The 12148-nt window shown below is 40.6% G+C and overlaps 1 protein-coding gene across 13 annotated transcripts in view; it reads right to left on the minus strand.

Moving 5' to 3' along the window:
* The window catches only part of PHACTR4 (phosphatase and actin regulator 4), a 105422-nt gene that overhangs the window by 17090 nt on the left and 76184 nt on the right, over nt 1–12148 (minus strand). For all 13 annotated transcript variants that reach the window (XM_042245075.1, XM_042245070.1, XM_042245080.1 and 10 more), the window contains 5 exons: nt 10454–10618; nt 9349–9744; nt 5186–5780; nt 3645–3832; nt 2718–2871 (listed from right to left, as the gene is read on the minus strand). In XM_042245075.1, the coding sequence (XP_042101009.1) occupies nt 2718–2871; nt 3645–3832; nt 5186–5780; nt 9349–9744; nt 10454–10618 (1498 nt within the window). The remainder of the gene's footprint in view (nt 1–2717; nt 2872–3644; nt 3833–5185; nt 5781–9348; nt 9745–10453; nt 10619–12148) is intronic.

A 12148-nucleotide genomic window follows, 5' to 3' on the forward strand; every position in this document is an offset into this window, starting at 1 on the left:
GTTCCCCTGGGGCATGTGGAAAAAGTAGCTTTCAGAGAACAAAAAATTTTGATGAAGTGCAATTTATCAATGTTTTTGTCTTAAGAATTATGCTTGAGATCATATCTAAGAAAATTTTGTCTAAACCATATTCTTCTATATGAGTGAGTCTCTTCCTGGGCTCCCTCTTCTGTTCCATTGATTTCTTTGTTCATCCTCCTTATGTCAATTTCATAGTGTTTAGGTAACTTTAGCTTTATAATATGTCTTAAAATAAGACAGTGTTAGTCCTCCAATCCTGTTCTTTTGCATAGTTGCTTTATATTTCTGACAACTGTAGAATCAGTTTGTCAGTTAAAGTCCACTAAGGGGCATTTTGATTAGAACTGCATTAAATCTGATGTCTTGATAATACTGAGACTTGTGATCCATGAAAATGTTATTTCTCTCCATATATTTAGGTTTTCTTTACTTTCTTTACCATTATTTTATATTTTACAATACACAGGTCTTATATAATCTTTCATCAGGTTTATCCACAATATTTAAAGGTTTTTTTTATGGTATTGTAAATTGTTATTATAAATGTTAGTCTCTCATATTTCTGCATTTCAATTTCAGACTATTCATGGCCAATGTTCAACAAGCTCTTCTAAAACTATTACGACCTGGGAAAAAACACTCAATGATGAGCAATGTAATAAAGCAAAAAGGAATCTATTATCAAAGATTGCCATTTTTGGATAAAATGTACAATGTGTCAGGAATATAGTCAATAATAATGTAACATCTTTGTATTGAGACAGATGGTAACTAGATTCATTGTAGTGAGCATTTTGCGATGTACAGAAATATTAAACCACTATGCTGTGTACCAGGAACTAACATAGTATTGTTATTGGAGAAGGAAATGGCAACCCACTCCAGTGTTCTTGCCTGGAGAATCCCAGGGACGGGGGAGCCTGGTGGGCTGCCGTCTATGGGGTCGCGTAGAGTCGGACACGACTGAAGCGACTTAGCATGCTGTGTACCAGGAACTAACATAGTATTGTAGGTCAACTATACTTCCAAAACCAAACAAATTCATGGAAAAAGAGATCAGATTTGTGGTTACCAGAGGCAGGGGGTGGGAGAGAGGGAAGGAACTGGATGAAGGTGGTCAAAAGGTATAAACTTTTAGTTATAAAATAAATACTAGGGAGGTAATATACAATGTGATTAATTAATATCTGTTATATATATATATCAAAATCATTAAGAGAGTAAGTCCTAAGAGTTCTCATCACAAGGAAAAAATACTTTTTCCTATTTCTTTTATTGTGTATCTATAGGAGATGATGGATGTTCATTAAACTTATTGTGATAATCATTTTATGATATATGTAAGTCAAATCATTATGCTCATTAACATAAATCATTATGTTAAACTTATATAGTTTGTATGCCAAATATGTCTCAATAAAATTAAAAAGAAAAAAATCCCCATTTTTAACTAATTGCTAATCTTGATGACCTCCTGGTAATACTCAGAGAGCCACAGGTCTGGATTAAGATTGCCATCTTGGCCAACAGCAGAGGCTGGTGTCTGAGGTAGGAGAGGAGAATGTATTTTAATGAACAGGCATCCTTATTTAAATATTTTTAAGGACTATGCCAAGAGTTCCACCTTTTTTTCCTTACTCTACCTAGAGAAACATCTGAGGTGGGCAAACACTTGTCTGTCTACCTGGGCTCTACTTGTAGTACATATGCAGGAAGCTGGCTTGCATTCAGTTTCTCTATGCTTTTGGTTCCAGCGACTTGAAAAATACATTAATACTAACACTTTGAAAGGAGGCAGTTACATGGAACATGTGAAATAGATACAATGGAAATTGTGGGTGTGATATTTAACTGGGCTGGGACCTCAGGGCTGAACAACAGGATAAATGCCAGAAAAGGCTAGTTGTCCTAGGAACCACCTTAATTCTTAGAAACTAAAATTTAAGAAAAAACACTTATGTCTATCTTGGGGCTTCCCTGGTGGCTGAGTAAAGAAGCCACCTGTCAATGCAGAAGATGTGGATTCCATCCCTGAGTCAGGAAGATCCGTTGGAGAAGGAAACGGCAACCCACTCCGGTATTCCTGCCTGGGAAATCCATGGACAGAGGAGTCTGGCAGGCTACAATCCACGAGGTCACAAAGGAGTCGGACGTGACTCAGTGACTAAACAACAGCAGCAGCATGTCTATCTTATGGTGTAAAGCTATGGCAGCCATCTAGTTCCTTAATTTCCAAATTCATTGAAGATACCCATCTGTGTACAACATGTATTTTTTTTTTAACTATGCTTTTTTTTTTTAACTAACTTAAAAAAAAAAACTGTTTCTAAAATTTTAAAAAAAAAAGGATATATGAATGCTCCACCACCAAGTAAGTCTCTAAGACATTCTCCAGGCCAGAATACTGGATTGGTTAGCCTTTCCCTTCTCCAGGGGATCTTCTGAACCCAGGGATCGAACCCAGGTCTCCCAGGTTGCCTGGGTTGCAGGCAGATTCTTTACCAGCTGAGCCACAAGGAAAGTGCAAGAATACTGGAGTGGGTAGCCCAGTCCTTCTCTAGGGGATCTTCCCCACTCAGGAACTGAACCGGTGTCTCCTGCATTGCAGGCAGATTCTTTACCAACTGAGCTATCAGGGAAGCCCATATATACTGGCATAATCAAGTCAAATCAATATATTCTAAGAAAAGGCCTACCTGATCAGTGTGTTCCCAATCTGGTGCCGGATTTCATTCCACTCCTCTTTGCTTTTTCGAGGCCAAGAATTCATGTTTATTTCTGGTTCACTAGGTTTGTGGTTCAACTTCATGGCCAGCGTGTCTTTCCTCTTCACTTTGTTGGCCAGAGCACCTTTGCACAAGAGAAAGAAAAACATGTAGAAGTTTCAGGCTCAACCTTACCTGGAGCTAGGTAAGGATCTGAACAAACATTATCAGAATCCCAGATTTCTAATTGGCCTCCAATGAGTCACCTAACATAGAGGTGGGGGTAAAGCTAACGATATCTGAAAATCTTTGCAGCAGATGGACTCACATGGGTTAACTATACCTTTTCCCTTCTACTAGTTCTCTCTCTACATTTTCTTCTTAGTAAGAGTTGCTCGAGGAGGGATGATCTAAGCAGGGGACAGCCTCTGAATTACAACAGAGAGGCATTCGAACTAACACACCTCAGATGGTTCTCCTCCTAAAATTGCTTTCCATTTTCAGGAATCAGGATTCTATTATTTGCAGATGGGTATATTTGAACATTTTTTTTTTCCTTTGCCTCATGAACATAGTTAAGTTTATAAGGCTGAAGGGGAGTATCACTTTTGTCTTTTCCACAAAGCCCAAACACCAACTTTCCTTTACTCCACATTCTTTAATACCATCAAGATAAACATTTTTAAAATCAAAACTAAACACATAAAAACCTGATTGATTCAATCTATTGGGCTTCCTCTCACTGGCTTGTATCATGGGAACAGCAAGGACAAGTGTCTTTCCCAGAGGCTTCCAACAGCAGTCAGCCAGACGACTGGATGGGAGAGGGTGTCTGCATCTATGCATCTCACAATTGCTAAGACCACACATAGCTGTATCTGTAAGACAGCCTCCTTTCTCTTTCTCTCCCCTTCTTACTATGATGGCTTTCATCTTCATCCTCTTCATCTCGGTACTGAATGGGACCTTCTGAATCAGAGTCACTCTCTTTCCCTTCTTCTTCCTCCTGCAGACACTGTGGTAGTTTAGGAACGACTGAGGTAGATGCTACATCTTCATCGAATGCAAATATGTGGCTTTGCTCCTCCTCTTCTTCATCGTCTGGACTAACAAATTAACATAATTACATTTCCCTTTCAGAGACATAGAGAGTAACTGATTTGCAAGTCAAAGTATTAAATAAGTGAAAAAGTTCATGAATGAAATAATTTATAGTTCTTTTCCTTATTTTTTCCAATTTGCTAAGAAACTTTTTAGCAGCTATTAATCTGAAGGGCTCTGGGTTCAAATCCCAGAGCTACAACTTATTTACTAGATTGTACGTGACCTAATTTTTCTGTAAATGGGGATGATACCTACCTTGTTGGCTTGTTGTGAGAATGAAACAGACAAATTCTGGAATGCACTAGTGTCTGGCACACAGGGCCTCGATGATCTATATATAAGAGGCAAGTCTGCTTTGGTCTGATTAAATGAGAAGACTGCACAGCATCTAACACAGTACTTGGCTCATGGAAGATGCTCAATAAAAATACTGAACCCATTTCTTAAACCAAGGAAGCAAAGAGAAGTAAAGATGAAAACTGACTTTTCCCTTTACATTCTGGAGGCATAAAACTATGACTTAACCTACTTCAAATTCCTAAACTGTCTCTTTCCAGGATATGAAATAAATAAGACCAGGAAGAATAAGAAATTATGGCAGAACAAATAAAAAGGAGGATACTGAAACAGCTCTACAACAATTCTTTTAGTAAGGCAAGTTTCCAGCTTGCCAAGAAATGTTACTCTTCAGTCACAATTTGTCTGAATTTTAAAAAGACAGACAAAGTAGGAATAAGTACCGATGCTACTTAGAACAGACTGGGTGGGGACAGATGAACCAGAGAAAAGATGAGCGGTTCCAGTCTATGGAGCTGGACTACTGAGCCATCTTTCAGAGCTCCCTTCTTTTTCTTTAGGTTTCTCTCTGCCCTCTCTACCAAGATTATATGCCAGGCACTCGAGCTTTCAGATTTGCCTAACTGCATTCTCACAAGCTTATGAGGGGGGTATTATTCCTGTTTACAGGTTGGACAACTCAAGAGCAGGAAGGTAAAGTGACACACACTACTGTGAGCTCGTAATAAGAGGCAGAGCTGGGATGGGAACCCAGAGCTATCCTGCTCCAGGGCCAGTGTTCTTCAGCACCATGTTACACTACTTCCTCTATAGGACAGAAAAGTGCACAGTGGCTTTAATTTTGAAGTAGAGAAGTTTGTAATTTCTGTATCATGGAAATGTCTGCCATGGAAACAATGTTATAGCAATCAGGAGGGTAAAAGTCCAAATTCAAGAACATGTCTTATTTGTTGAGTACTCTTCTTAAGTTTGTTCACATTTTCTCTATAAGTAATTTTTTCCAACAAAGGCTAGCTAGAGTAAAGAGGGAACAAGAAGCAAGCTTGAAAGGCACTCACACTTTCAGCATTTCAATAGTGATGGGAAGTGACCTGGTCCGACCCAGGGTACTGCTGTCCTCAGAAAAGTTGTCACTGTTCTCGAAGAGCAACGAATGAGCTCTATGAGAGCCCTCCAAGGGAGGAGTCATGGGAAGTGGGCTGGTCAGGGCCTGCTGGATTCGGATGTGCAACGGGACTGGGGGCAGCCTAGGGGGTACCTGGGGCTCCCCGAAGCTGTGGTCCAACATCCTCTTGGGTACTTCCCTTTTCTGGCTTTCCTGCTGGGGAATCTCTTGGGGTAGGTCTAAGGAAGGTGGAAACTCAATTTCTGGTACAACTTGAAAAGTCTTAGCAGGGAATGGAGGGGACCGAGGGGGTTCTGGAGGTATATGAGTAGGCAGTGGGGATGAGGCGGAGGGAGTCAGCAGGGGTTCAGAGCCCACAGAGCATACGCTCTTCTCTCTCTGATCGCTCGGTGCTTTTGTGGCGGTAGTGGCGGCAGCAGCAGACTCTGAGGTGGGTACCAAGGCTGATGGAATGCCTCTCTTCGGTGGTAAAGGTGGGGATGGCTTTGATAACAACGTACCACTGTTTATTGCTTGGGACAGTTCAGCTGGAAGAGAGAAAGCAGTACCTCAATTTAAGATGGTCTTACAGTGCTTTGAGAGGCCAGCCCAGGACCTAGAATTAGAGCTGAGTTCAGTCTTCATCTTCCATGCTAATTATATCATTTTATGGCTTTGCCATTCTCTACCTCATCATGAAACAAAAAATTAATATTTAAATATGTAGAAGATCCAATAGACATATAGAGGTGTAAGAAGACCACTACCTTAATACTCTAATGAGAAATTTCTCACTTTTTTAATAGCAGACATGACAACTTTTTATGACTTGATCTTGGTGTAGATAAAGTTAATACAAAAAGAAACAACAACAACAAAAAGTGGCTAATAAGTTCTTTTGTCTAACAACACTTCATATTCTTATACAAGAGATTATCTTTACCATCTTACAGAAGAAAAAACTGTGGCCCCAAAAGTTAGGTGGCTTGCCCAAGATCACACTACAAACTGGTAAGGACTCAGCTAGTTCCCAGGACTCAGTCTTAGGAGGTTCCATCCTCTGGGTTCCCTGACTTTGTTTTCCACTAGTAGCCACACCTCTTCCTGTCCTTTGCATCCAATCTGCTGTCTCCACTTTTCAGTACACACGGGGTCCTTGACGACAGGCCATGCCTTGTCTCCATCAGTATATTCACAGGGGCACAGTGCCTGGCACACAGTGGTCCTCAACACATGTTTATTAGATGAGAGGCCCCTCCCCTGTACCATGGCAGTATATATCCTTATGTGACCCCCCCAAGCCCACATGTCTCAGGTGTCAATTGAGCGAAGTCCGTTTTAGAACTCCAAATGGGTTTTAAGAAGTGGATCGTCACGTCACAAAAGGTCAACCTGGCAGAATAATTTAATAGCAGTTCTCTCTCTCTTTTTTAACTTTCTAAACAGTAGTTCTCTTGGTCACCAACCTCCGACCCTTGACCCAAACCCCTCACTTTGGTCTCACCAATTGTTTACAAAGGTTTTATATGTCTTACCTAGACAGCAACACCTCAAGTTTCCCTAAAATAAAAAAATTTAATTGCTCTAAATCCCATTCCATTGGCAGCATTCAAAGTAAAAGTCTAGCTAATATGATAATGTTTTAATGTTATTCTTCATAAGTAAAATTTTAAAAGGTATTTCTAGAAAAATACTATATATACTTATAAAAAAGGATTCAAAAAATGGAAATTTCAGGATCAATGAAAGAGATATATTCTGGTAGATTGGATTTTTGCTGGCTGGCTAAAAATTGTTGCTGTTCAGTTGCTGGAAATGGCTAAAAACATTGGTTAGCTATTCCATCTACAACAAAATCCAACCCTGGCAAGATCAAATCTGAGTATTTTAACAACTGAATTGATAAAGTAAGTTACCTTTAGTGATTTAAGGGAAACACTTACCTAAAAAGGAAAGGACCTCTGGTACACACACTGTGATAATGGCATTTGGCATGGGAAAGCTGCAAAATGTTCACTGGAGGGGTTACAACTCCCTTCATCAGCTATTTATGGAGGTCCTTCCTTAGTCTCAATACTCCTAACCACTCCTTAGTCCTAATTCTATCATGCCTGTTAGTAGACACAGCAATATCTAAATACTGGTTTCCAAATGTTTGTTTCATGGACCAACATTATTAAAAGGACATTCTCAACCAATCTCAGGTTGTTAATCTTTACATTTTAATTATTTTCAACCAAGGGTTTTTTTGGCCATGCTGCATTGCTTTTGAGATCTTAGTTCCCCGACCAGGGATTGAACCCAGGCCCCCAGCAGTGGAAGCATGGACCTAATCACTAGACCATAAGGGAATTCCCTCAACTAAGCCTTGATATTCAGTAAACCACTCATTAGTATAACCCTTTCATGAAAGACGTGGCCTTTTAACACCAAAGAATCAAGAAGATCCATAATTTCAGAATAAAGGGTAAATTTTTTTTTTTTTTGGGCCATGTCCTGCAGTCCGTAGGATCTCAGTTTCTTGACCATGAATTGAACCCATGCCATAGCAGTGAAAGCCTGGAATCTTAACCATTAGGCCAACAGGGAACTCCCTAAAGAACAGTTCTTTAAATCTATTTAACTTTAATAAAAACTCTGTGAACTATCCTATTTTTCTCTTTCACCTGAGGACTGCTCATGGACTGCTGGACTCATGGACCCTCAGTCACAGGGCCTATTGCTTTGGGCTATTCACCTGAGGCCAAGAGTGGCCTCTATAGTTTAGCCCAGGATACAGTACAGACAGCAGTGGTTCCTGATGTGCGCTTCCCATATACAGAGCATCAGCAGCATCTGTGAACTCATCAGAAATGTAAATTCTCAGGCACTACCCCACACTTACTGAATCAGAAACTCTAAGGGCGGAGCCCAGCACTCTGTGTTTTAACAAGCCCTCCAGGTGACCACAATGAGAACCCCTATATAAACAACAGTTTGAAAACACAAATGTACAGAGGCCTGTACTCCAGAGTTGAAAGGCCTGTATTTGGTTTCTATCTCTCACTAACTGCAACCCTGAGTCAATCACAACTTCTTCACTTTCTTATTGCCCTAACTGTACACTAGATAAAATAGATAAAACTTCATATGGAGGTTTTGAAAGTAAGTGTATGAAAGTTCCTTGATCCTCAGAGATAAGTTAACATGGCACTATCCATCCTAGGTGGTGATAATAATAATAACCTCCATCCTGTTTTTCTCAAGCTACTCCAACCTGTTATACTGGCAATGAATTCTAAGCCCGTTTTTCAAGGTTCTAGTCACTCCACCTAATTTGGTTAATTAGCCATTTAATGAGCATACTTTTTATTTCTTCATTCAATCATTAACAAAAACTTTAAGCAGTACTAAACCTAATATCATTTTTCTTGAGAAACTACTTTTTTCTTCTCCTCCCTTTCTTGAAAATTCCTCTAAATTTATATAAGGAAAGCCAATCTAAATATAATTCCTGTACATATAAAAAGCTTACTAAACCAATAAAAAGTTACTATCTTCCCTGCTTTAATTCTTCTACCACTCATTTTATTACGAGTAGCATCCTTAACTCTCCCAAGACAAAACGTGATTTTATCAGGACAGTTCAAGTAGCTTTGCAGTTCCCCACGAACATGCTATGCTAGATTCTGAACCACAAGCTACACAGGCACCTCTACAATCGTCATTTTATCTACTGGGTTTATGTTGAAGGAAGGCATGCACTGGCAGTTGAAAGTGGGTTAAAAAACACACAAAAAACAAACCCTCTCACCATGTAGGTCAAACCCACTGCGGTCTGTTCATATGTCTAGTCCCCCAACTATAAACAGCAGTTCAGAAACACTGCTTTAGGAAAAATAAATATTAATCTCCTAAACCTTGAACCTAATTTCAGTGATATCTGACCCCACTCTGTTTCCATTCATAGCTATCTGTCTCATTTTCAAGACTTTTTTCTATATTGAGGGCATTCAAAGGGACAAGCTATGGAGAACTCTCTCACAGACCAAATCAATATTGTACCAATTATCCAATAAGACCACCATCTAAAACCAAACCAAACCCCAAACTTTGGGAAGCTAAAGACTTACGTACCAATGACAGGGTTGCTGTTTCTGTGAGTCGGTTTCGGGGGTGGAATCGGGGGCTGCTTGGCAGGGCCGGTGTGAGTAAGGCTCAGGGTAGCAGTGGTGTGAGTGCTGGCAGGAGCAGCGGGCAGAGTCCTGGGTGCTTGGGAAGGGGGGCCAGAGGAATGGACAGTTTTTGCTGGGTTCGTGGCAGCCATGGTAGCAGCAGGTGTTGTGGTGATGGCAGAGGTGGAGGTGGACGAGCTGGGTCTTGCCGAGCTGCCCGAGGAAGTGGCATCCTTTGCTTGCCCTTCATTTGCTTCTTGAGAAGAGGACAAGTGTCTTTTAGGGGGAAGTAAAGGCTGTTTGGGTATACTCTCAGGAACGAACTCTGCTTCAGAATGAGGCTGGCTTCCACTGGAGCCTGTGAAATAATAGATGGGATTTAAAAGGAAAGAGAGTTACAAGACAGGCTGAAAAAGGTAACACACCTACCGCTTGTGGTCAACTCCATCTATTATTTAATGTACAGGTTGGTTTACAAAGTTTCCCAACCTCACACACTTTAGGTATGTAACACTTTCTCAATCAGTAAGAGAGGCTTGTTATGATAGTGATTTTTCACACGAGAGCCAGGCAACTGGACACAGAGTCTGTTGGGTGAAGGAGGAGGGATGTTTAGCCTGAAAAATCCCACACACATCTGATATTTAATAGCCTCTTCCCAGCTGGCTCAGACGGTAAAGAATCTGCTGCAATATGGGAGACCTGGGTTTGATCTCTGGGTCAGGAAGGTCCTCTGGAGAAGGAAATGGCAACCCACTCCAGTATTCTTGCCTGGAGAAATCCATGGACAGAGGAGCCTGGCAGGCTACGGACCATGGGGTTGCAAAGAGTTTGATATGACTGAACAACTAACACACCTCAGTCCTTGAGAATCACAAATTTAGGTATTTTGTAAATATAAGAATGAGGGGAGAAATTCTATTTCAAGCACTAACTAGTTGAAGAATTGCTAGAGGGAAACAGAAGTCCCTCTGGGTTTTACTTCTCCCCTGGCTCCTGCAATCCCCTGAGATAAATGAGAATGACTGGTTCATGGCTCTTAAACTAAAAAATTCAGAGTTAATTACCTAGTCGCTTCTTCGGCTCCTCTTCTGGAACAGGCTTCCTAAGACTTGCTATTCTTCCCGACTCTTCCTCTACCTGGACTGGGCTAGAAGACCTGGTGCTCCCTATAAGGGTGGTATGGCCATTCTTTAATGTGGCATGGCTCAGCTTCCCTGGATCCTCACCACCTGCAAGGTCCAAAGAAAGAGCAAACTGGTGGACTGGTGTCGTCAGGCAGGGAGAAGAGTCGGCAATTTCTAACCTTTCTTACCCCCTTTATCCAACCCTCTTCCTGTTTCAGCTTATTATCGAGATCTAAATTATTTGGATTTATAGTAGTAATGAAAATAAGTAATTCCTTTCTCCAATAAACATCTGATTGTCTATTATGCGCTTTGCTACATGAATAAGACAGATTCATTGTACACAGGTAATCACTAGGTTAAATGTTAAGAGCTATAATGAATAAAGAAGGTAGGAATGAAGAAACAATTCTCCTGGGGGTGGCAATGGGGTTAGAAAAGCTCCACAGAAAGTGGTAGCTAAACTGGGTCTTAAAGGGGGAGCAGTAGCCTACCACTCGATGACAAGATAAGGAAAGACATGTAGGAAGAAAGAACAGCATGTATGAAGGTATGAGATTATCTGACATGTTTGGGAACTGACAACTAGTTTGGCCTGGTAGGAGAACAGCTGCCCAGAAGAAAACGTTAACAGGAATGAAAACACAAGCAAGAACAGAGAATGGAAAAGTAAGCAAGAGCCAGGCTATGAAGGGTACCAAACACCAGGTAAAGGAGTCTGGACTGAATCCTGTAGATAACAGGAAGCCAAAGAATTCAAGTAGGAGAGAGAGATAATCTGCTCTGTCTTCTAGAAGATTAACCCTGAGAAGGATGAGAAGGATGCATTAGGCAGTGATTGGAATGGGAAAGCTAATAATGAGCAGAAGCCAGGTGAGAAATAGCAGAGGTGCCTGAGGGCATCAGGAGTGGACAGCAAGAGGGAGAACTGATAGACAGATCAAAGGTAAACATAACATACATGACGGATTCCCATAAGCTAAATGGCAGGAATGATCACCAGGCTGCAGGCTTTGCGATGACCACTCATTGCTATTACACTTGTAGGTTAAGAACTTTTCATGGAACAATTACACAAATGTTCCCGGTTACTGCTGAGGTTACCTAGACTCCTTTGGATGAGAGAACTGAAAAACTGAGGTTGGAGTCTGAAAACTGTCTCACCTCCTAGTGTCATGGGAACTGGAACTAATTACTCTCCAGTTAACTCTCTTCATTTTTCATAGGGGGATACTCCTTGTAGATTCCTGCACCCCAACCCAGCATTTCCTACTAAGAAATTAGATAGTATCATTCTTTACATAGTCTCAATAACAGGTGGAGCTTGGGTTAAAAATAGTGAAAAAAAAGTCAAATGAGTACTGAATGAAAATGTACTTCTAAAGTGAAAGTATTCTGACAAGTTTTTTTTTTTAAATTTTACAACAGAGGAGGGGGCAAGATGACAACAGCTATGCAAATATAGTAAGTTACTACTCATGTTAATACAGCTCAGCTTTAACAAAAAACAGGGCTTTCTAGAATGTAAAGCAATGAATCACTTCAAAGCCTACAAAGACCCCTACTTTTGAAAAACACGTAGTCAAAGTTTAAGACACATTATTAACTAGTTTCTACTCAGCACATACCAGCAAA

This window comes from Ovis aries, chromosome 2 (assembly GCF_016772045.2).
Source record: "Ovis aries strain OAR_USU_Benz2616 breed Rambouillet chromosome 2, ARS-UI_Ramb_v3.0, whole genome shotgun sequence".
NCBI lineage: Eukaryota > Metazoa > Chordata > Mammalia > Artiodactyla > Bovidae > Ovis > Ovis aries.